This window comes from Oncorhynchus nerka, linkage group LG11 (assembly GCF_034236695.1).
Source record: "Oncorhynchus nerka isolate Pitt River linkage group LG11, Oner_Uvic_2.0, whole genome shotgun sequence".
In the NCBI taxonomy this organism is placed as follows: Eukaryota; Metazoa; Chordata; class Actinopteri; order Salmoniformes; family Salmonidae; genus Oncorhynchus; species Oncorhynchus nerka.
The window spans coordinates 6,480,812-6,504,335 of record NC_088406.1 but is presented as its reverse complement, the minus strand read 5'-3'; the positions used below and the strand labels follow the sequence as shown (position 1 = coordinate 6,504,335).

General features: G+C 46.6%; 1 protein-coding gene across 1 annotated transcript in view; it reads left to right on the top strand.

The window, feature by feature from the left end:
* The window catches only part of mtus2b (microtubule associated tumor suppressor candidate 2b), a 127,131-nt gene that overhangs the window by 83,818 nt on the left and 19,789 nt on the right, over positions 1–23,524 (top strand). Inside the window, exon 9 of the mRNA XM_065024959.1 lies at positions 8,085–8,281. Within this exon, the coding sequence (XP_064881031.1) occupies positions 8,085–8,281 (197 nt within the window). The remainder of the gene's footprint in view (positions 1–8,084; positions 8,282–23,524) is intronic.

Genomic DNA, 23,524 nt, shown 5'->3' with positions numbered 1-23,524 from the left:
TCTCTCTCTCTGTCTTTTCCATCTCTCTCTCTCTGTCTTTTCCATCTCTCTCTCTCTGTCTTTCCATCTCTCTCCCTCTGTCTTTTCCATCTGTCTTTTCCATCTCTCTCTCTCTGTCTTTTCCATCTCTCTCTCTCTGTCTTTTCCATCTCTCTCTCTGTCTTTTCCATCTCTCTCTCTCTGTCTTTTCCATCTCTCTCTCTCTCTGTCTTTCCATCTCTCTCTCTCTCTGTCTTTTCCATCTCTCTCTCTGTCTTTTCCATCTCTCTCTCTGTATCTCTCTCTCTGTCTTTTCCATCTCTCTCTCTGTCTTTTCCATCTCTCTCTCTGTCTTTCCATCTCTCTCTCTCTGTCTTTTCCATCTCTCTCTCTGTCTTTCCATCTCTCTCTCTCTGTCTTTTCCATCTCTCTCTCTCTGTCTTTTCCATCTCTCTCTCCATCTCTCTCTCTGTCTTTTCCATCTCTCTCTCCATCTCTCTCTCTGTCTTTTCCATCTCTCTCTCTGTCTTTTCCATCTCTCTCTCTCTGTCTTTTCCATCTCTCTCTCTCTGTCTTTTCCATCTCTCTCTCCATCTCTCTCTCTGTCTTTTCCATCTCTCTCTCTCTGTCTTTTCCATCTCTCTCTCTGTCTTTTCCATCTCTCTCTCTCTGTCTTTTCCATCTCTCTCTCTGTCTTTTCCATCTCTCTCTCTGTCTTTTCCATCTCTCTCTCTGTCTTTTCCATCTCTCTCTCTGTCTTTTCCATCTCTCTCTCTGTCTTTTCCATCTCTCTCTCTCTCTGTCTTTTCCATCTCTCTCTCTCTGTCTTTTCCATCTCTCTCTCTCTGTCTTTCCATCTCTCTCTCTCTGTCTTTTCCATCTCTCTCTCTGTCTTTTCCATCTCTCTCTCTGTCTTTCCATCCATCTATCTCTGTCTTTTCCATCTCTCTCTCTGTCTTTTCCATCTCTCTCTCTCTGTCTTTCCATCTCTCTCTCTCTGTCTTTCCATCTCTCTCTCTCTGTCTTTTCCATCTCTCTCTCTCTGTCTTTTCCATCTCTCTCTCTCTGTCTTTTCCATCTCTCTCTCTCTGTCTTTCCATCTCTCTCTCTCTGTCTTTTCCATCTCTCTCTCTGTCTTTTCCATCTCATCTCTCTCTGTCTTTTCCATCTCTCTCTCTCTGTCTTTTCCATCTCTCTCTCTGTCTTTTCCATCTCTCTCTCTGTCTTTTCCATCTCTCTCTCTCTGTCTTTTCCATCTCTCTCTCTCTGTCTTTTCCATCTCTCTCTCTCTGTCTTTTCCATCTCTCTCTCTGTCTGTTTCCATCTCTCTCTCTGTCTTTCCATCTCTCTCTCTGTCTTTTCCATCTCTCTCTCTGTCTTTTCCATCTCTCTCTCTGTCTTTCCATCTCTCTCTCTCTGTCTTTTCCATCTCTCTCTCTCTCTGTCTTTTCCATCTCTCTCTGTCTTTTCCATCTCTCTCTCTCTGTTTTCCATCTCTCTCTCTCTGTCTTTTCCATCTCTCTCTCCATCTCTCTCTCTCTGTCTTTTCCATCTCTCTCTCTCTGTCTTTTCCATCTCTCTCTCTGTCTTTTCCATCTCTCTCTCTCTGTCTTTTCCATCTCTCTCTCTCTGTCTTTTCCATCTCTCTCTCTCTCTGTCTTTCCATCTCTCTCTCTCTCTGTCTTTTCCATCTCTCTCTCTGTCTTTTCCATCTCTCTTCTCTGTCTCTTTCTCTGTCTTTTCCATCTCTCTCTGTCTTTCCATCTCTCTCTCTCTGTCTTTTCCATCTCTCTCTCTCTGTCTTTTCCATCTCTCTCTCCATCTCTCTCTCTCTGTCTTTTCCATCTCTCTCTCCATCTCTCTCTCGTTGTCTTTTCCATCTCTCTCTCTGTCTTTTCCATCTCTCTCTCTCTGTCTTTTCCATCTCTCTCTCTCTGTCTTTTCCATCTCTCTCTCCATCTCTCTCTCTGTCTTTTCCATCTCTCTCTCCATCTCTCTCTCTCTGTCTTTTCCATCTCTCTCCCTGTCTTTTCCATCTCTCTCTCTATCTTTTCCATCTCTCTCTCTGTCTTTTCCATCTCTCTCTCTCTGTCTTTTCCATCTCTCTCTGTCTTTTCCATCTCTCTCTCTCTGTCTTTTCCATCTCTCTCTCTCTGTCTTTTCCATCTCTCTCTCTCTGTCTTTTCCATCTCTCTCTCTCTGTCTTTTCCATCTCTTTTCCATCTCTCTCTCTCTTCTTTTCCATCTCTCTCTCTCTGTCTTTTCCATCTCTCTCTCTGTCTTTTCCATCCTCTCTCTCTGTCTTTTCCATCTCTCTCTCTCTGTCTTTTTCCTCTCTCTCTCTCTCTGTCTTTTCCATCTGTCTTTCTCTCTCTCTGTCTTTTCCATCTCTCTCTCTGTCTTTTCCTCTCTGTCTCTCTCTCTGTCTTTTCCATCTCTCTCTCTGTCTTTTCCATCTCTCTCTCTCTGTCTTTCCATCTCTCTCTCTGTCTTTCCATCTCTCTCTCTGTCTTTTCCATTTCCATCTTTCCTCTCTCCTCTGTCTTTTCCATCTTCTCTCCATCTCTCTCTCTCTGTCTTTCCATCTCTCTCTCTCTGTCTTTTCCATCTCTCTCTCTGTCTTTTCCATCTCTCTCTCTCTGTCTTTTCCATCTCTCTCTCTCTCTGTCTTTCCATCTCTCTCTCCTTTTCCATCTCTCTCTCTGTCTTTTCCATCTCTCTCTCTGTCTTTTCCTCTCTCTCTGTCTTTTCCATCTCTCTCTCTGTCTTTTCCATCTCTCTCTCTGTCTTTCCATCTCTCTCTGTCTTTTCCATCTCTCTCTCTGTCTTTTCATCTCTCTCTCTGTCTTTTCCATCTCTCTCTCTCTGTCTTTTCCATCTCTCTCTCTTTTCCATCTCTCTCTCTCTGTCTTTTCCATCTCTCTCTCCATCTCTCTCTCTGTCTTTTCCATCTCTCTCTCTGTCTTTTCCATCTCTCTCTCTCTGTCTTTTCCATCTCTCTCTCTCTGTCTTTTGTCTCTTTCCATCTCTCTCCCTGTCTTTTCCATCTCTCTCTCCATCTCTCTCTCTCTGTCTTTTCCATCTCTCTCTCTCTCTCTTTTCCATCTCTCTCTCTGTCTTTTCCATCTCTCTCTCTGTCTTTCCATCTCTCTCTCTCTGTCTTTCCATCTCTCTCTCTGTCTTTTCCATCTCTCTCTCTCTGTCTTTTCCATCTCTCTCTCTCTGTCTTTTCCATCTCTCTCTCTCTGTCTTTCCATCTCTCTCTCTGTCTTTTCCATCTCTCTCTCTCTGTCTTTTCCATCTCTCTCTCTCTGTCTTTTCCATCTCTCTCTCTGTCTTTTCCATCTCTCTCTCTCTGTCTTTTCCATCTCTCTCTCTCTGTCTTTCCATCTCTCTCTCTCTGTCTTTTCCATCTCTCTCTCTCTGTCTTTCTGTCTTTCCATCTCTCTCTCTGTCTTTTCCATCTCTCTCTCTGTCTTTTCCATCTCTCTCTCTGTCTTTTCCATCTCTCTCTCTGTCTTTTCCATCTCTCTCTCTGTCTTTCCATCTCTCTCTCTCTGTCTTTTCCATCTCTCTCTCTCTGTCTTTTCCATCTCTCTCTCTCTGTCTTTCCATCTCTCTCTCTCTGTCTTTTCCATCTCTCTCTCTGTCTTTTCCATCTCTCTCTCTGTCTTTCCATCCATCTCTCTCTGTCTTTTCCATCTCTCTCTCTGTCTTTTCCATCTCTCTCTCTCTGTCTTTCCATCTCTCTCTCTCTGTCTTTCCATCTCTCTCTCTGTCTTTCCATCTCTCTCTCTCTGTCTTTTCCCTCTCTCTCTGTCTTTTCCATCTCTCTCCCTGTCTTTCCATCTCTCTCTCTCTGTCTTTCCATCTCTCTCTCTCTCTTTCCATCTCTCTCCCTGTCTTTCCATCTCTCTCTCTGTCTTTCCATCTCTCTCTCTTTCCATCTCTTTTCCATCTCTCTCTCCATCTCTCTCTCTCTGTCTTTCCATCTCTCTCTCTCTGTCTTTTCCATCTCTCTCTCTCTGTCTTTTTTCCATCTCTCTCTCTCTGTCTTTTCCATCTCTCTCTCTGTCTTTTCCATCTCTCTCCCTTTCTTTCCATCTCTCTCTCTCTGTCTTTCCATCTCTCTCTCTGTCTTTCCATCTCTCTCCCTGTCTTTCCATCTCTCTCTCTGTCTTTCCATCTCTCTCTCTGTCTTTCCATCTCTCTCTCCATCTCTCTCTCTCTGTCTTTCCATCTCTCTCTCTGTCTTTCCATTCTCTCTCTCTGTCTTTTCCATCTCTCTCTCTCTGTCTTTTCCATCCTCTCTCTCTGTCTTTCCATCTCTCTCTCTCTGTCTTTTCCATCTTTCCATCTCTCTCTCTGTCTTTTCCATCTCTCTCTCTGTCTTTTCCATCTCTCTCTGTCTTTTCCATCTCTCTCTCTCTCTCTTTTCCATCTCTCTTCCATCTCTCTCTCTGTCTTTTCCATCTCTCTCTGTCTGTTTTCCATCTCTCTCTCTCTGTCTTTTTCATCTCTCTCTCTGTCTTTTCCATCTCTCTCTCTCTGTCTTTTCCATCTCTCTCTCTGTCTTTTCCATCTCTCTCTCTCTGTCTTTTCCATCTTTTCCTCTCTCTCTGTCTTTTCCATCTTTCTCTCTCTGTCTTTCCATCTCTCTCTCTCTGTCTTTTCCATCTCTCTCTCTGTCTTTTCCATCTCTCTCTCTCTGTCTTTTCCATCTCTCTCTCTCTGTCTTTCCATCTCTCTCTCTGTCTTTTCCATCTCTCTCTCTCTGTCTTTTTTCCTGTCTTTTCCATCTCTCTCTGTCTTTCCATCTCTCTCTCTTTTCTGTCTTTCCATCTCTCTCTCTGTCTTTTCCATCTCTCTCTCTCTGTCTTTTCCATCTCTCTGTCTTTTCTCTGTCTTTCCATCTCTCTCTCTCTGTCTTTTCCATCTCTCTCTCTCTGTCTTTTCCATCTCTCTCTCTGTCTTTTCCATCTCTCTCTCTGTCTTTTCCATCTCTCTCTCTGTCTTTTCCATCTCTCTCTCTCTGTCTTTCCATCTCTCTCTCTGTCTTTTCCATCTCTCTCTGTCTGTTTTCCATCTCTCTCTCTCTGTCTTTTCCATCTCTCTCTCTCTGTCTTTCCATCTCTCTCTCTGTCTTTTCCATCTCTCTCTCTGTCTTTTCCATCTCTCTCTCTCTGTCTTTTCCATCATCTCTCTCTGTCTTTCCATCTCTCTCTCTGTCTTTTCCATCTCTCTCTCTCTGTCTTTCCATCTCTCTCTCTCTGTCTTTCCATCTCTCTCTGTCTTTTCCATCTCTCTCTCTGTCTTTTCCATCTCTCTCTCTGTCTTTCCATCTCTCTCTCTGTCTTTCCATCTCTCTCTCTCTGTCTTTTCCATTTCCATCTCTCTCTCTCTGTCTTTCCATCTCTCTCTCTGTCTTTTTTCCATCTCTCTCTGTCTTTTCCATCTCTCTCTCTGTCTTTTCCATCTCTCTCTCTGTCTTTTCCATCTCTCTCTCTGTCTTTTCCATCTCTCTCTCTGTCTTTTCCATCTCTCTCTCTGTCTTTTCCATCTCTCTCTCTGTCTTTTCCATCTCTCTCTCTCTGTCTTTCCATCTCTCTCTCTCTGTCTTTTCCATCTCTCTCTCTGTCTTTTCCATCTCTCTGTCTTTTCCATCTCTCTCTCTCTCTGTCTTTTCCATCTCTCTCTCTGTCTTTTCCATCTCTCTCTGTCTGTCTTTCCATCTCTCTCTCTGTCTTTCCATCTCTCTCTCTGTCTTTTCCATCTCTCTCTCTGTCTTTTCCATCTCTCTCTCTGTCTTTTCCATCTCTCTCTCTGTCTTTTCCATCTCTCTCTCTGTCTTTCCATCTCTCTCTCTCTGTCTTTTCCATCTCTCTCTCTGTCTTTTCCATCTCTCTGTCTTTTTTCCATCTCTCTCTCTCTGTCTTTTCCATCTTTTCCATCTCTCTCTGTCTTTTCCATCTCTCTCTCTGTCTTTTCCATCTCTCTCTCCTGTCTTTTCCATCTCTCTCTCTGTCTTTTCCATCTCTCTCTCCTGTCTTTTCCATCTCTCTCTCTGTCTTTTCCATCTCTCTCTCTCTGTCTTTTCCATTTTCCTGTCTTTTCCATCTCTCTCTCTCTGTCTTTTCCATCTCTCTCTCTGTCTTTTCCATCTCTCCTCTGTCTTTTCCATCTCTCTCTCTCTGTCTTTTCCATCTCTCTTTTCCATCTCTCTGTCTTTTCCATCTCTCTCTCTGTCTTTTCCATCTCTCTCTCTCTGTCTTTTCCATCTCTCTCTCTGTCTTTTCCATCTCTCTCTCTCTGTCTTTTCCATCTCTCTCTCTCTGTCTTTTCCATCTCTCTCTCTCTGTCTTTTCCATCTCTCTCTCTGTCTTTTCCATCTCTCTCTCCATCTCTCTCTCTGTCTTTTCCATCTCTCTCTCCATCTCTCTCTCGTTGTCTTTCCATCTCTCTCTCCATCTCTCTCTCTCTGTCTTTCCATCTCTCTCTCCATCTCTCTCTCTGTCTTTTCCATCTCTCTCTCTGTCTTTTCCATCCCTCTCTCTGTCTTTTCACATGCGCCGAATACAACAGTGAAATGCTTACTTACAAGCCCTTAACCAACAGGCCTTACAGTGACCTTACAGTGAAATGTTTACTCACAAGGCTATATACAGGGGGAACCAGTACAGAGTCAATGTGGAGGCTATATACAGGGGGTACTAGTACATAGTCAATGTGGAGGCTATATACAGGGGGTACCGGTACAGAGTCAATGTGGAGGCTATATACAGGGGGTACCAGTACAGAGTCAATGTGAAGGCTATATACAGGGTATTACGGTACAGAGTCAATGTGGAGGCTATATACAGGGGGTACCGGTACAGGGTCAATGTGGAGGCTATATACAGGGGGTACCGGTACAGGGTCAATGTGGAGGCTATATACAGGGGGTACCGGTACAGGGTCAATGTGGAGGCTATATACAGGGGGTACCGGTACAGGGTCAATGTGGAGGCTATATACAGGGTATTACGGTACAGAGACAATGTGGAGGCTATATACAGGGTATTACGGTACAGAGTCAATGTGGAGGCTATATACAGGGTATTACGGTACAGAGTCAATGTGGAGGCTATATACAGGGTATTACGGTGCAGAGACAATGTGGAGGCTATATACAGGGTATTACGGTACAGAGTCAATGTGCAGGAGCACGGGTGTCAAGGTGATTGAGGTAATATGTACATGTAGGTAGAGTTATTGAAGTGACTTATGCATAGATAATTACAGAGAGTAGCAGCAGCGTAAAGGTGGGGGGGAATGAAAATAGTCTGGGTGGCCATCTTATTAGATGTTCAGGAGTCTTATGTCTTGGGGGGTAGAAACTGTTTAGAAGCCTCTTGGACCTAGACTTGGCCCTCCGGTACCGCATGCCGTGCGGTAGTAGAGAGAACAGTTAATGACTAGGATGACTGGAGCCTTTGACAATTTTTTGGGCCTTCCTCTGACACCGCCTGGTATAGAGGTCCTGGATGGCAGGAAGCTTGGCCCCAGTGATGTACTGGGCTGTACGTACTACCCTCTGTAGTGACTTGAGGTCGGACGCCGAGCACTTACCATACAAGTCAGTGATGCAACCACTCTGGATGCTCTCGATGGTGCTGCTGTAGAACCTTTTGAGGATTTGAGGACCCATGCCTAATCTTTTAAGTCTCCTGAGGGGGAATAGGTTTTGTCGTGCCCTCTTCACGACTGTCTTGGTGTGCTTGGACCATGTTAGTTTGTTGGTGATGTGGACACCAAGGAACTTGAAGCTCTCAACCTGCTCCACTACAGCCCCGTTGATGAGAATGGGGGCGTGCTCTGTCCTCCTTTTCCTGTAGTCCACAATCATGTCCTTAGTCTTGATCACGTTGAGGGAGAGGTTGTTGTCCTGGCACCACACGGCCAGGTCTCTGACCTCCTCCCTATAGGCTGTCTTGTAGTTATCGGTGATCAGTCCTACCACTGTTCCATCTCTCTCTGTCTTTTTTATTCTTTCTTTCTCTCTTGTTTCTCTCTCTTTCCCACACTCCCCCCTCTCCTCCCCATCATAACCCTCTCTCTCTCTCTAGTCCGAGGTAGACCAGCAGATCGTGGTGGTTCAGGGTCAGGAGTCGGAGGTCAGGAGTGTGAGCGTGCCCTGGTGCAGAAGCTGAGAGAGCGCTGTGAGGACCAGGCTCGACAGCTCCTGTCTCTGCAGGCTGAACTGAAGAGGGCTTCTCTTGGACTAGAGGTGTTTGCCATTACTACACAGCACTTCTGCCACAAGGTAATAAACTGTATAACTTTACTTATAAGAAATTATTTGTGAAGCAGCTATATAGTGTTTATGAAGCAGCTATATAGTGTTTATGAAGCAGCTATATAGTGTTTATGAAGCAGCTATATAGTGTTTATGAAGCAGCTATATAGTGTTTATGAAGCAGCTATATAGTGTTTATGAAGCAGCTATATCGTGTTTATGAAGCAGCTATATAGTGTTTATGAAGCAGCTATATAGTGTTTATGAAGCAGCTATATAGTGTTTATGAAGCAGCTATATAGTGTTTATGAAGCAGCTATATAGTGTTTATGAAAGCTATATAGTGTTTATATATAGTGTTTATGAAGCAGCTATATTGTGTTTATGAAGCAGCTATATAGTGTTTATGAAGCAGCTATATAGTGTTTATGAAGCAGCTATATAGTGTTTATGAAGCAGCTATATAGTGTTTATGAAGCAGCTATATAGTGTTTATGAAGCAGCTATATAGTGTTTATGAAGCAGCTATATAGTGTTTATGAAGCACCTATATAGTGTTTATGAAGCAGCTATATCGTGTTTATGAAGCAGCTATATAGTGTTTATGAAGCAGCTATATCGTGTTTATGAAGCAGCTATATAGTGTTTATGAAGCAGCTATATCGTGTTTATGAAGCAGCTATATAGTGTTTATGAAGCAGCTATATAGTTTATGAAGCAGCTATATAGTGTTTATGAAGCAGCTATATTGTGTTTATGAAGCAGCTACATAGTGTTTATGAAGCAGCTATATAGTGTTTATGAAGCAGCTATATAGTGTTTATGAAGCAGCTATATCGTGTTTATGAAGCAGCTATATAGTGTTTATGAAGCAGCTATATAGTGTTTATGAAGCAGCTATATAGTGTTTATGAAGTACCTATATAGTGTTTATGAAGCAGCTATATAGTGTTTATGAAGCAGCTATATAGTGTTTATGAAGCAGCTATATAGTGTTTATGAAGCAGCTATATAGTGTTTATGAATCAGCTATATAGTGTTTATGAAGCACCTATATAGTTTTAATGAAGCAGCTATATAGTGTTTATGAAGCAGCTATATAGTGTTTATGAATCAGCTATATAGTGTTTATGAAGCACCTATATAGTTTTAATCATCAGCTATCTAGTGTTTATCCTTCTGCTAAAGTGTTTATGAACCTATATAGTGTTTAAAGATACAGTACTATCTCCTGTTTCTGTAGAGTGAGGCAGACACTCTACAGAAACAGGAGATAGACACTATATTACATCATCATGTCTGCCCCTTCCTTCTGTAAAGATACAGTACCATCTCCCTGTAAAGATACAGTACCATCTCCCTGTAAAGATACAGTAACATCTCCCTGTAAATATACAGTACTATCTCCCTGTAAAGATACAGTAACATCTCCCTGTAAAGATACAGCACCATCTCCCTGTAAAGATACAGTACCATCTCCCTGTAAAGATACAGTACCATCTCCCTGTAAAGATACAGTACTATCTCCCTGTAAATATACAGTACTATCTCCCTGTAAAGATACAGTAACATCTCCCTGTAAAGATACAGTACAATCTCCCTGTAAATATACAGTACTATCTCCCTGTAAAGATACAGTAACATCTCCCTGTAAAGATACAGCACCATCTCCCTGTAAAGATACAGTACCATCTCCCTGTAAAGATACAGTAACATCTCCCTGTAAAGATACAGTAACATCTCCCTGTAAAGATACAGTACAATCTCCCTGTAAATATACAGTACTATCTCCCTGTAAAGATACAGTACCATCTCCCTGTAAATATACAGTACCATCTCCCTGTAAAGATACAGTACCACCTCCCAGTACTATCTCCCTGTAAAGATACAGTACCATCTCCCTGTAAATATACAGTACCATCTCCCTGTAAAGATACAGTACCATCTCCCTGTAAAGATACAGTACCATCTCCCTGTAAATATACAGTACCATCTCCCTGTAAAGATACAGTACCATCTCCCTGTAAAGATACAGTACCATCTCCCTGTAAATATACAGTACCATCTCCCTGTAAAGATACAGTACAATCTCCCTGTAAATATACAGTACCATCTCCCTGTAAAGATACAGTACCATCTCCCTGTAAAGATACAGTACAATCTCCCTGTAAATATACAGTACAATCTCCCTGTAAATATACAGTACTATCTCCCTGTAAATATACAGTACTATCTCCCTGTAAAGATACAGTACCATCTCCCTGTAAAAATACAGTACAATCTCCCTGTAAATATACAGTACTATCTCCCTGTAAATATACAGTACTATCTCCCTGTAAAGATACAGTACCATCTCCCTGTAAAGATACAGGACCATGGACCTCCCAAGTAGCGCAGTCTAAGGCACTGCATCACAGTGTGGCGTCACCCCAGACCCGGGTTCGTTCCAAGGCTGTGTCACAACCGGCTGTGACTGGGAGTCCCATAGAGCAGCGCACAATTAGCCCAGTGTCGTCCGGGTTAGGGGAGGGTTTGGCCCAGCGTCGTCCGGGTTAGGGGAGGGTTTGGCCCAGCGTCGTCCGGGTTAGGGGAGGGTTTGGCCCAGCGTCGTCCGGGTTAGGGGAGGGTTTGGCCCAGCGTCTTCCGGGTTAGGGGAGGGCCGCAGCGTCGTCCGGGTTAGGGGAGGGTTTGGCCCAGCGTCGTCCGGGTTAGGGGAGGGTTTGGCCCAGTGTCGTCCGGGTTAGGGGAGGGTTTGGCCCAGCATCGTCCGGGTTAGGGGAGGGTTTGGACCAGCGTCGTCCGGGTTAGGGGAGGGTTTGGCCCAGTGTCGTCTGGGTTAGGGGAGGTTTGGCCCAGTGTCGTCCGGGTTCCGGGGAGGGTTTGGCCCAGTGTCGTCTGGGTTAGGGGAGGTTTGGCCCAGTGTCGTCCGGGTTAGGGGAGGGTTTGGCCCAGTGTCGTCCGGGTTAGGGGAGGGTTTGGCCCAGTGTCGTCTGGGTTAGGGGAGGGTTTGGCCCAGTGTCGTCTGGGTTAGGGGAGGGTTTGGCCCAGTGTCGTCCGGGTTAGGGGAGGGTTTGGCCCAGTGTCGTCCGGGTTAGGGGAGGGTTTGCAGGAGGGGGCTTTACTTGGCTCATCGTTCTCTGGCGACTCCTTGTGGCGGCCAGGCGCCTGCAGGCTGGCTTGATCGTCAGTTAAACAGTGTTTCCAAAGACACTTTGGTGCAGCTGGCTTCCTGGTTAAGCGGGCGGGTGATAAGAAGCGTGGTTCGGCGGGTCATGTTTCAGAGGACGCATTACTCGACCTTCGCCTCTCCCGAGCCCATTTATTTCCACACACCCCATTTAGCCATACCCTAGCGTTAGCTGTATTTCCACACACCCCATTTAGCGATAGCCTAGGGTTAGCTGAACTGACGCCGCTGGCCACCCACACTACTACTTAAAGGATGCTTGAAATTCCTTTAAAGTACTTTGAGTGTTGGCTTGAATCTGCCTGGAGTACCAGATGCGCGAGGTTTGCACTTTTGGGATTTTGCTATTGGTTTTAATTGAATATCTATTGAGAGCTGCTTTGAGGTTTTAGGATTGTAAATGCTTTGTCCTTGTACTGTATCTTCTTAAAGATTTCACAATCACAGTTCACTGTCTCTTCCCTATTGGCTCTGAGCCAGAGCTTGGCCCCACCCAAGGAAGAGACAGTGATCAGATTACAGTTGGATGGCTGAAAGCATTTAGTCTCACTGATGGAAAGGCTTCACTCCTCCCTCCTTCCCTCCCATCACTTCTCCCTCCTCACCTCTCCCTCCCTCCCATAGCTTTTCTTTCCTTCATCCATCCTCACCCATCCTCCCTCCCCCTTACCCTCATCCTCCCTCCCTTAATCTTCCTCACCCACCCATCCTCCCTCCCTCACCCTTCCTCATCCATCCTCCCTCCCTCACCCTTCCTCATCCATCCTCCCTCCCTCACCCTTCCTTACCCATCCTCCCTCCCCCTCCCACCCTTCCTCATCCATCCTCCCTCCCTCACCCTTCCTCATCCATCCTCCCTCCCTCACCCTTCCTCATCCCCATCCTCCCTCCCTCACCCTTCCTCATCCATCCTCCCTCACCCTTCCTCACCCATCCTCCCTCCCTCACCCTTCCTCATCCATCCTCCCTCCTCACCCCCTCCATCCTCCCTCCTCACCCTTCCTCACCCATCCTCCCTCCCTCCCTCATCCATCCTCCCTCCCTCACCCTTCCTCATCCATCCTCCTCCCTCCCTCACCCTTCCTCACCCATCCTCCTTCCCTCACCCTTCCTCATCATCCATCCTCCCTCCCTCCATCCTCCCTCCCTCCCTTCCTCACCCATCCTCCTCCCTCCCTCATCCATCCTTCCTCATCCATCCATCCTCCCTCACCCTTCCTCATCCATCCATCCTCCTCACCCTTCCTCACCCCTCCCTCCCTCCCTCACCCTTCCTCACCCATCCTCCCTCCCTCCCTCACCCTTCCTCATCCATCCTCCCTCCCTCACCCTTCCTCACCCATCCTCCCTCCCTCCCTCACCCTTCCTCACCCATCTCCTGTAGTCCAGCACCACCGTTGCTAAAAGCATTCTTATTGATCTGTGGTTATACATCATGGAAATGGGACACATGAGCCGTACTGTGAATAACTATTCTGTTTCAAGGCTGTTGGTTGTGCTACTTAGCTTGTGTCTTGGTTAATGTGTGAGCTGTGTCTGGTTTCTAGTCTGGTTGGTTGGTTGGTTGGTTGTTTGATTGGTTGGTTGTTTGATTGGTTGGTTGTTTTGTTGGTTGTAACACTGTTTGACAGTGTGATGGATGAAGGGTTGTTGGAACGGGTTGAGAGTCAGAGGAGGAGGCTGGTTGATTGATGTTGGATGGGTTGGTAGTCAAAGGAGGAGGCTGGTTGATTGATGTTGGATGGGCTGGTAGTCAGAGGAGGAGGCTGGTTGATTGATGTTGGATGGGCTGGTAGTCAGAGGAGGAGGCTGGTTGATTGATGTTGGATGGGTTGGTAGTCAGAGGAGGAGGCTGGTTGATTGATGTTGGATGGGTTGGTAGTCAGAGGAGGAGGCTGGTTGATGTTGGATGGGCTGGTAGTCAGACGTGGAGGCTGGTTGATTGATTTTGGATTTCTGGTAGTCAGAAGAGGAGGCTGGTTGATTGATGTTGGATGGACTTGAAGTCAGAGGAGGAGGCTGGTTGGTTGATGTTGGATGGGCTGGTAGTCAGAGGAGGAGGCTGGTTGATGTTGGATGGGCTGGTAGTCAGAGGAGGAGGCTGGTTGATTTTGGTTGGGCTGGTAGTCAGAGGAGGAGGCTGGTGGATTGATCTTGGATGGGCTGGTAGTCAGAGGAGGAGGCTGGTTGATGTTGGATGGGCTGGTAGTCAGAGGAGGAGGCTGGTTGATGTTGGATGGGTTGGTAGTCAGAGGAGGAGGCTGATTGATGTTGGATGGGCTGGTAGTCAGAGTAGGAGGCTGGTTGATTTTGGTTGGGCTGGTAGTCAGAGGAGGAGGCTGGTTGATTTTGGTTGGGCTGGTAGTCAGAGGAGGAGGCTGGTTGATGTTGGATGGGCTGGTAGTCAGAGGAGGAGGCTGGTTGATGTTGGATGGGCTGGTAGTCAGAGGAGGAGGCTGGTTGATGTTGGATGGGCTGGTAGTCAGAGGGAGGCTGGTTGATGTTGGATGGGCTGGTAGTCAGAGGGAGGCTGGTTGATGTTGGATGGGCTGGTAGTCAGAGGAGGAGGCTGGTTGATGTTGGATGGGCTGGTAGTCAGAGGAGGAGGCTGGTGGATTGATGTTGGATGGGCTGGTAGTCAGAGGAGGAGGCTGGTTGATGTTGGATGGGCTGGTAGTCAGAGGAGGAGGCTGGTGGATTGATGTTGGATGGGCTGGTAGTCAGAGGAGGAGGCTGGTTGATTGATGTTGGATGGGCTGGTAGTCAGAGGAGGAGGCTGGTGGATTGATGTTGGATGGGCTGGTAGTCAGAGGAGGAGGCTGGTTGATGTTGGATGGGCTGGTAGTCAGAGGAGGCTGGTTGATGTTGGATGGGCTGGTAGTCAGAGGAGGAGGCTGGTTGATGTTGGATGGGCTGGTAGTCAGAGGAGGAGGCTGGTGGATTGATGTTGGATGGGTTGGTAGTCAGAGGAGGAGGCTGGTTGATGTTGGATGGGCTGGTAGTCAGAGGAGGAGGCTGGTGGATTGATGTTGGATGGGCTGGTAGTCAGAGGAGGAGGCTGGTTGATGTTGGATGGGCTGGTAGTCAGAGGAGGAGGCTGGTTGATGTTGAGGCTCATGGGCTGGAGGAGGAGGCTGGTTGATGTTGGATGGGCTGGTAGTCAGAGGAGGAGGCTGGTTGATGTTGGATGGGCTGGTAGTCAGAGGAGGAGGCTGGTGGATTGATGTTGGATGGGCTGGTAGTCAGAGGAGGAGGCTGGTTGATGTTGGATGGGCTGGTAGTCAGAGGAGGAGGCTGGTTGATGTTGGATGGGCTGGTAGTCAGAGGAGGCTGGTTGATGTTGGATGGGCTGGTAGTCAGAAGAGGAGGCTGGTGGATTGATGTTGGATGGGCTGGTAGTCAGAGGAGGAGGCTGATTGATGTTGGATGGGCTGGTAGTCAGAGGAGGAGGCTGGTTGATGTTGGATGGGCTGGTAGTCAGAGGAGGAGGCTGGATTGATGTTGGATGGGCTGGTAGTCAGAGGAGGAGGCTGGTTGATGTTGGATGGGCTGGTAGTCAGAGGAGGCTGGGAGGCTGGTTGATTGATGTTGGATGGGCTGGTAGTCAGAGGCTGGGATGTTGGAGGCTGGTGGATTGATGTTGGATGGGCTGGTAGTCACAGTAGTTTTGAATTGTTAGTTAGATTATGTACGGAATATTCCATTAACATAACCATGTGTATGTGACACATTTGATTTGATTTGATTTAGTCAGAGGAGGAGGCTGGTTGATGTTGGATGGGCTGGTAGTCAGAGGAGGAGGCTGGTGGATTGATGTTGGATGGGCTGGTAGTCAGAGGAGGAGGCTGGTTGATGTTGGATGGGCTGGTAGTCAGAGGAGGAGGCTGGTTGATGTTGATGGGCTGGTAGTCAGAGGATGGGCTGGTTGATGTTGGATCTGGAGTCAGAGGAGGCTGGTTGATGTTGGATGGGCTGGTAGTCAGAGGAGGAGGCTGGTTGATGTTGGATGGGCTGGTAGTCAGAGGAGGAGGCTGGTTGATGTTGGATGGGCTGGTAGTCAGAGGAGGAGGCTGGTTGATGTTGGATGGGCTGGTAGTCAGAGGAGGCTGGTTGATGTTGGATGGGCTGGTAGTCAGAGGAGGCTGGTTGATGTTGGATGGGCTGGTAGTCAGAGGAGGAGGCTGGTTGATGTTGGATGGGCTGGTAGTCAGAGGAGGCTGGTTGATGTTGGATGGGCTGGTAGTCAGAGGAGGAGGCTGGTTGATGTTGGATGGGCTGGTAGTCAGAGGAGGCTGGTTGATGTTGGATGGGCTGGTAGTCAGAGGAGGAGGCTGGTTGATGTTGGATGGGCTGGTAGTCAGAGGAGGAGGCTGGTTGATGTTGGATGGGCTGGTAGTCAGAGGAGGCTGGTTGATGTTGGATGGGCTGGTAGTCAGAGGAGGCTGGTTGATGTGTGCGTGTACTCACTGATATTATGTAAATGTGTAGGTGCTCCTTGTAGAAGTGCCATGCCAGTTAATAGGCTAGTTATTGATTCGTTCCTCCCCATCTCCTTCTGGGTAAGCCGGTGTGTATCTGTTGTTTGCGCATGTGTGCTTGTGTGTGTGTGTGTGGGTGGGGGGTGGCTAGTTACACTAGGCTATGGCAGGCAGACAGAGTCGGTGCTCAGCCCTGTCACTTTGGCACTAGTCTTTTGTTCCAGCAGAGATCACACAGAGCGATCGGACGGGACTCAGCAGGAAAAGAGGTGAGGCTCGCTCTTCCTCCTCCTCCCGTTTCTCCTGTCTCTATCGCTCCATCCCTCTATCCCTTCATCTCTCCATCCATCCCTCCCTTCTTCTCCCTCCTTTCTCTCTCTGCCATGATCTCCCTCCATTTCCATCTCTCCATCCCTCCCTTCTTCTCCCTCTATTTCCATCTCTTTGCCTCATTCTCTCCTTCCTCTTCTTATTTTCCCCTCCCCCTTCTTTGTTTTTCATCCCTACCTCCCTCTATTCCATCTCTCCCCTCCCCCTCCTCTCTTCTGCACTTTCCTTCTGCCTCTTCTATTTTTCTCCCTCTCTGTCTGTCTGGGTGTGTGTGCTGCACCCCAACAGCATTAGCAGCAGTGTGGATGAATCAGTGTACTATGGGCCATTACTGCTCTAGCCTCTACCTCCGCTTGCTGGACCGCACGGTAAACAGCTTCCAGCAGCTTCTAGATGCATCCTTCCTCAGTCAGGACTAGCTTTAGCTGACTGTATTTTTATGTTTGTATGTTTGTATGTAGAGAGGAGGCTGGTTGATGTTGATGGGCTGGTAGTCAGAGGAGATGTTTGATGCTGGAGTCAGAGAGAGAGAGTCAGAGGAGAGAGAGAGAGAGAGAGAGATGTTGGAGAGAGAGAGACAGAGAGAGACAGAGAGATGGGCTGGTCAGAGAGAGAGCTCAGGAGGAGGCTGAGATGGGCTGGAGAGAGACAGTCAGAGAGACTGGTTGAGATGGGCTGGTAGTCAGAGGAGGAGGCTGGTTGATGTTGGATGGGTTGGTAGTCAGAGAGACATGGAGAGAGGAGAGACAGATGTTGGTTGGTAGAGAGAGAGAGAGAGAGAGACAGAGAAGTGCCAGCCAGATTTATATTATTATTTGTTATTCTTTATATTTTTTTACAATGTATACATTATTGCTCTTCCTCCTCTCCTCCGTTTCTCTCTCTCTCTCATCCCTCTCTCCCTCTCTCCTCTCCTCTCTCTCTCTCTCTCTCTCTGCCATGATCTCCTCCTCTCTCTCTCCATCCCTCTCTCTCTCTATTTCATCTCTCTCTCTCTCTCTCTCTCTTATTTTCCCTCCCCCTCTTTGTTTTTCTCCCTCTCTCTCATCTCTCTCTCCCCTCTCTCTTCTCTTTCTCTCTCTCTCTATTTTTCTCTCTCTCTGTCTGTCTCTCTCTCTCTCTCTGTCTCTCTCAGTGTCTCATTCTCTCTCTCTACCTCTCTCTCTCTCTCTCTCTCTCTCTCTCTCTCTTTCTGACTCTCTATCTGTATCTCTCTCTCTCTCTCTCTCATTATTCTCTCTCTCTCTCTCTCTCTCTCTCTCTCTCTCTCTCTCTCTCTCTCTCTCTCTCTCTCTCTCTCTCTCTCTCTCTCTCTCTCTCTCTCTGTCTCTCTCTCTCTCTCTCTCTCTCTCTCTCTCTCTCTCTCTCTCTCTCTCTCTCTCTCTCTCTCTCTCTCTCTCTCTCTCTCTCTCTCTCTCTCTCTCTCTCTCTCTCTCTCTCTCTCTCTCTCTCTCTCTCTCTCTCTCTCTCCTCTCTCTCTCTCTCTCTCTCTCTCTCTCTCTCTCTCTCTCTCTCTCTCTCTCTCTCTCTCTCTCTCTCTCTCTCTCTCTCTCTCTCTCTCTCTCTCTCTCTCTCTCTCTCTCTCTCTCTCTCTCTCTCTCTCTCTCTCTCTCTCTCTCTCTCTCTCTCTCTCTGTCTCTCTCTCTCTCTCTCTCTCTCTGTCTCTCTCTCTCTCTCTCTCTCTCTCTCTCTCTCTCTCTCTCTCTCTCTCTCTCTCTCTCTCTCCTCTCTCTCTTTTCTCTCTCTCTCTCTCTCTCTCTCTCTCTCTCTCTCTCTCTCTCTCTCTCTCTCTCCTCTCTCTCTCTCTCTCTCTCTCTCTCTCTCTCTCTCTCATTCTCTCTCTCTCTCTCTCTCTCTCTCTCTCTCTCTCTCTCTCTCTCTCTCTCTCTCTCTCTCTCTCTCTCTCTCTCTCTCTCTCTCTCTCTCTCTCCTCTCTCTCTCTCTCTCTCTCTCTCTCTCTCTCTCTCTCTCTCTCTCTCTCTCTCTCTCTATCTCTCTCTCTCTCTCTCTCTCTTCTCTCTCTTCTCTCTCTCTCTCTCTCCCTCTCTCTCTCTCTTTCCCTCTCTCTCTCAATTCAATTTCAATTTCATTTTAAGGGGCTTTATTGGCATGGAAACATATGTTAACATTGCCAAAGCAGGTGAAATAGATCATAAACAAAAGTGAAATAAACAATACAAATAAACAGTAGACATTACACTCACAAAAGTTCCAAAAGAATAAAGACATTACAAATGTTATATTATATATATATACAGTGTTGTAATGATGTGCAAATAGTTAAAGTACAAAAGGGAAAATAAATAAGCATAAATATGGGTTGTATTTACAATGGTGTTTGTTCTTCACTGGTTGCCCTTTTCTTGTTGCAACAGGTCACAAATCTTGCTGCTGTGATGTCACACTGTGGAATTTCACCCAGTAGATATGGGAGTTTATCAAAATTGGTTTTTGTTTTCAAATTCTTTTTGTGTGTCTGTATTTAATCTGAGGGAAATATGTGTCTCTAATATGGTCATACATTGGGCAGGAGGTCAGGAAGTGCAGCTCAGTTTCCACCTCATTTTGTGGGCAGTGTTGCACATAGCCTGTCTTCTCTTGAGAGCCATGTCTGCCTACAGCGTCATTTCTCAATAGCAAGGCTATGCTCACTGAGTCTGTACATAGTCAAAGATTTCCTTAATTTTGGGTCAGTCACAGTGTTTAGGGCCAAATAGCATTCTATTTTCCTCTGGTTTTTTGTAAACTCTTTCCAATGTTTTCTCATGATTTGATTAATTCTCTTTTTGTTTTCTCATGATTTGTTTGTGGTGAACAGAGCCCCAGGACCAGCTTGTAGGGACTCTTCTGTTCATCAGGTGATGGCTCTGTGGGTGGCTCTGGTGTGTTTGTGTTTGTGAACAGAGCCCCAGGACCAGCTTGCTTAGGGACTCTTCTCCAGGTTCATCTCTCTGTAGGTGATGGCTCTGTGGGGTCTGTTTGTGTTTGTGAACAGAGGCCCCAGGACTCTTCTCCAGGTTCATCTCTCTGTAGGTGATGGCTCTGTGGGGTCTGTTTTGAACAGAGCCCCAGGACCAGCTTGGGGACTCTTCTCCAGGTTCATCTCTCTGTAGGTGATGGCTCTGTGGGGTCTGTTTGTGTTTGCTTGAGGACTCTTCTCCAGGCCCTGTGGGGTTTGTTTGTGAACAGAGGACCAGCTTGCTTAGGGGACTCTTCTCCAGGTTCATCTCTCTGTAGGTGATGGCTCTGTGGGGTCTGTTTGTGTTTGTGAACAGAGCCCCAGGACCAGCTTGCTTAGGGGACTCTTCTCCAGGTTCATCTCTCTGTAGGTGATGGCTCTGTGGGGTCTGTTTGTGTTTGTGAACAGAGCCCCAGGACCAGCTTGCTTAGGGGACTCAGGTTCATCCAGGTGGTTGTGTTTCTCTCTGTAGGTGATGGCTCTGTAGGTGGGTCTGTTTGTGTTTGTGAACAGAGCCCCAGGACCAGCTTCCAGCATCTTCTCCTTAGGTGGGACTCTTCTCCAGGTTCATCTCTCTGTTCATCTCTGTAGGTGAGGGGACTCTTCTCCAGGTTCATCTCTCTGTGTTTCATCTCTCTGTAGGTGAGGAACAGATCTCTCAGTGATGGCTCTGTGGGGTCTGTTTGTGTTTTGAACAGAGCCCCAGGACTGCTTAGAGGACTTCTCCAGGTTCATCTCTCTGTAGGTGATGGCTGTCTGTTTGTGTTTGTGAACAGAGCCCCAGGACCAGCTTGCTTAGGGGACTCTTCTCCAGGTTCATCTCTCTGTAGGTGATGGCTTTGTTATGGAAGGTTTGGGAATAGCTTCCTTTTAGGTGGTTGTAGAATTTAACGGCTCTTTTCTGGATACTGGATAATTAATGGGCTCCCAACCATAAAGGACAATAGGTTCTGTAATGGATTCAAGTATTTTCAGCCAGATCCTAATTGTTGCTTTTTATGTTTCTTTTGATGGCATAGAAGGCCCTTCTTGCCTTGTATCTCAGATCGTTCACAGCTTTGTGGAAGTTACCTGTGGCGCTGATGTTTAGGCCGAGGTATGTATAGTTTGTTGTGTGCTCTAGGGCAACGGTGTCTAGATGGAATTTGTATTTGTGGTCCCGGCAACTGTCTTACTGAGATTTACTCTCAGGGCCCAAGTCTGACAATCTGTGCAGAAGATCTAGGTGCTGCTGTAGGCCCTCCTTGGTTGGGGACAGAAGCACCAGATCATCAGCAGATTCTAGTAGGGTGAGGCCGGGTGCTGCAGACTGTTCTAGAGCCCTCGCCAATTCATTGATATATATGTTGAAGAGGGTGGGGCTGTATCCCTGTCTCACCCCACGGCCCTGTGGAAAGAAATGTTTTTTGTTGTTGTTGCCAATTATAACCGCAGACTTGTTGTTTGTGTACATGGATTTTATAATGTCGTATGTTTTTCCCCCAACACCACTTTCCATCAGTTTGTATAGCAGACCCTCATGACAAATTGAGTCGAAGGCTTTTTTGAAGTCAACAAAGCATGAGAAGACTTTGCCTTTGTTTTGGTTTGTTTGGTTGTCAATTAGGGTGTGCAGGGTGAATACATGGTCTGTTGTACGGTAATTTGGTAAAAAGCCAATTTGACATTTGCTCAGTACATTGTTTTCATTGAGGAAATGTACGAGTCTGCTGTTAATGATAATGCAGAGGATTTTCCCAAGGTTGCTGTTGACGCATATCCCACGGTAGTTATTGGGGTCAAATTTGTCTCCACTTTGTGGACTGGGGTGATCCATCCTTGGTTCCAAATATTTGGGAAGATGCCAGAGCTAAGGATGATATTACAAAGTTTAAGTATAGCCAATTGGAGTTTGTGGTCTGTATATTTTATCATTTAATTCGGGATACCATCAACACCACAGGCCTTTTGGGTTGGAGGGTTTGTATTTTGTCCTGTATTTCATTCAATGTAATTAGAGAATCCACTGGGTTCTGGTAGTCTTTAATAGTTGATTCTAAGATTTGTAATTGATCATGTATATGTTTTAGCTCTTTGTGCTTTGTTATAGAGACAAAAAGACCTCTCTCGCTCTGTTTGTGTTTCTCTCTCTCTCTGTCTCTACAGTGCCCTTATATAACACTATATGCTGAGTGTCTGTGTCTTTTCATATGCAGACTGCTGTGTTTGTGAAGAAGTGTGTCATTGCAGGAGAGGGAGGAAGTGAAGAAGTGTGTTATTCCAGGAGAGAGAGGAAGTGAAGAAGTGTGTTATTCCAGGAGAGAGAGGAAGTGAAGAAGTGTGTTATTCCAGGAGAGAGAGGAAGTGAAGAAGTGTGTTATTCCAGGAGAGAGAGGAAGTGAAGAAGTGTGTTATTCCAGGAGAGGGAGGAAGTGAAGAAGTGTGTCATTGCAGGAGAGAGAGGAAGTGAAGAAGTGTGTCATTGCAGGAGAGAGAGGAAGTGAAGAAGTGTGGCATTGCAGGAGAGAGAGGAAGTGAAGAAGTGTGGCATTGCAGGAGAGAGGGAAGTGAAGAAGTGTGTCATTGCAGGGAGAGAGAAGTGAAGAAGTGTGTGCAGGAGAGAGAGGAAGTGAAGAAGTGTGTTATTGCAGGAGAGAGAGGAAGTGAAGAAGTGTGTTATTGCAGGAGAGAGAGGAAGTGAAGAAGTGTGTCATTGCAGGAGAGAGAGGAAGTGAAGAAGTGTGTTATTGCAGGAGAGGGAGGAAGTGAAGAAGTGTGTTATTGCAGGAGAGAGAGGAAGTGAAGAAGTGTGTTATTGCAGGAGAGAGAGGAAGTGAAGAAGTGTGTTATTGCAGGAGAGAGAGGAAGTGAAGAAGTGTGTTATTGCAGGAGAGGGAGGAAGTGAAGAAGTGTGTTATTGCAGGAGAGGGAGGAAGTGAAGAAGTGTGTTATTGCAGGAGAGAGAGGAAGTGAAGAAGTGTGTTATTGCAGGAGAGAGAGGAAGTGAAGAAGTGTGTTATTGCAGGAGAGAGAGGAAGTGAAGAAGTGTGTTATTGCAGGAGAGGGAGGAAGTGAAGAAGTGTGTCATTGCAGGGGAGAGAGGAAGTGAAGAAGTGTGTCATTGCAGGAGAGAGAGGAAGTGAAGAGGTGTGTTATTGCAGGAGAGAGGAAGTGAAGAAGTGTGTTATTGCAGGAGAGGGAGGAAGTGAAGAAGTGTGTCATTGCAGGAGAGGGAGGAAGTGAAGAAGTGTGTCATTGCAGGAGAGGGAGGAAGTGAAGAAGTGTGTCATTGCAGGAGAGGGAGGAAGTGAAGAAGTGTGTCATTGCAGGAGAGAGAGGAAGTGAAGAAGTGTGTTATTGCAGGAGAGAGAGGAAGTGAAGAAGTGTGTCATTGCAGGGGAGAGAGGAAGTGAAGAAGTGTGTCATTGCAGGAGAGAGAGAGGAAGTGAAGAGGTGTGTTATTGCAGGAGAGAGGAAGTGAAGAAGTGTGTTATTGCAGGAGAGGGAGGAAGTGAAGAAGTGTGTCATTGCAGGAGAGGGAGGAAGTGAAGAAGTGTGTCATTGCAGGAGAGAGAGGAAGTGAAGAAGTGTGTTATTGCAGGAGAGAGAGGAAGTGAAGAAGTGTGTTATTGCAGGAGAGAGAGGAAGTGAAGAAGTGTGTCATTGCAGGGGAGAGAGGAAGTGAAGAAGTGTGTCATTGCAGGAGAGAGAGGAAGTGAAGAGGTGTGTTATTGCAGGAGAGAGGAAGTGAAGAAGTGTGTTATTGCAGGAGAGGGAGGAAGTGAAGAAGTGTGTCATTGCAGGAGAGGGAGGAAGTGAAGAAGTGTGTCATTGCAGTAGAGAGAGGAAGTGAAGAAGTGTGTTATTGCAGGAGAGAGAGGAAGTGAAGAAGTGTGTTATTGCAGGAGAGAGAGGAAGTGCGGACAACGTGTAGGCTGTTATCATTCCTAAATATGGGTTTCACTATCAGTCCTAGAGATCTAAGGACAGGGCCTTATGTTGTTGTGACGTTAGCATTTCTACTACACTTGTCTGGTTGGTATAGACTGTTGTCGTATTGATCATTACAATCATACAATTACTGTCTTATCAGTCTTCCCATGGACAGATTACAGTGCATGTTTCCATAGCCTCTAGTCTGCTCTATGTCCTGACTCTAGTCTGCTAGTCTGCTCTATGTCCTGACTCTAGTCTGCTCTATGTCCTGACTCTAGTCTGCTGGTCTGCTCTATGTCCTGACTATAGTCTGCAGGTCTGCTCTATGTCGTGACTCTAGTCTGCTGGTCTGCTCTATGTCCTGACTCTAGTCTGCTAGTCTGCTCTATGTCCTGACTCTA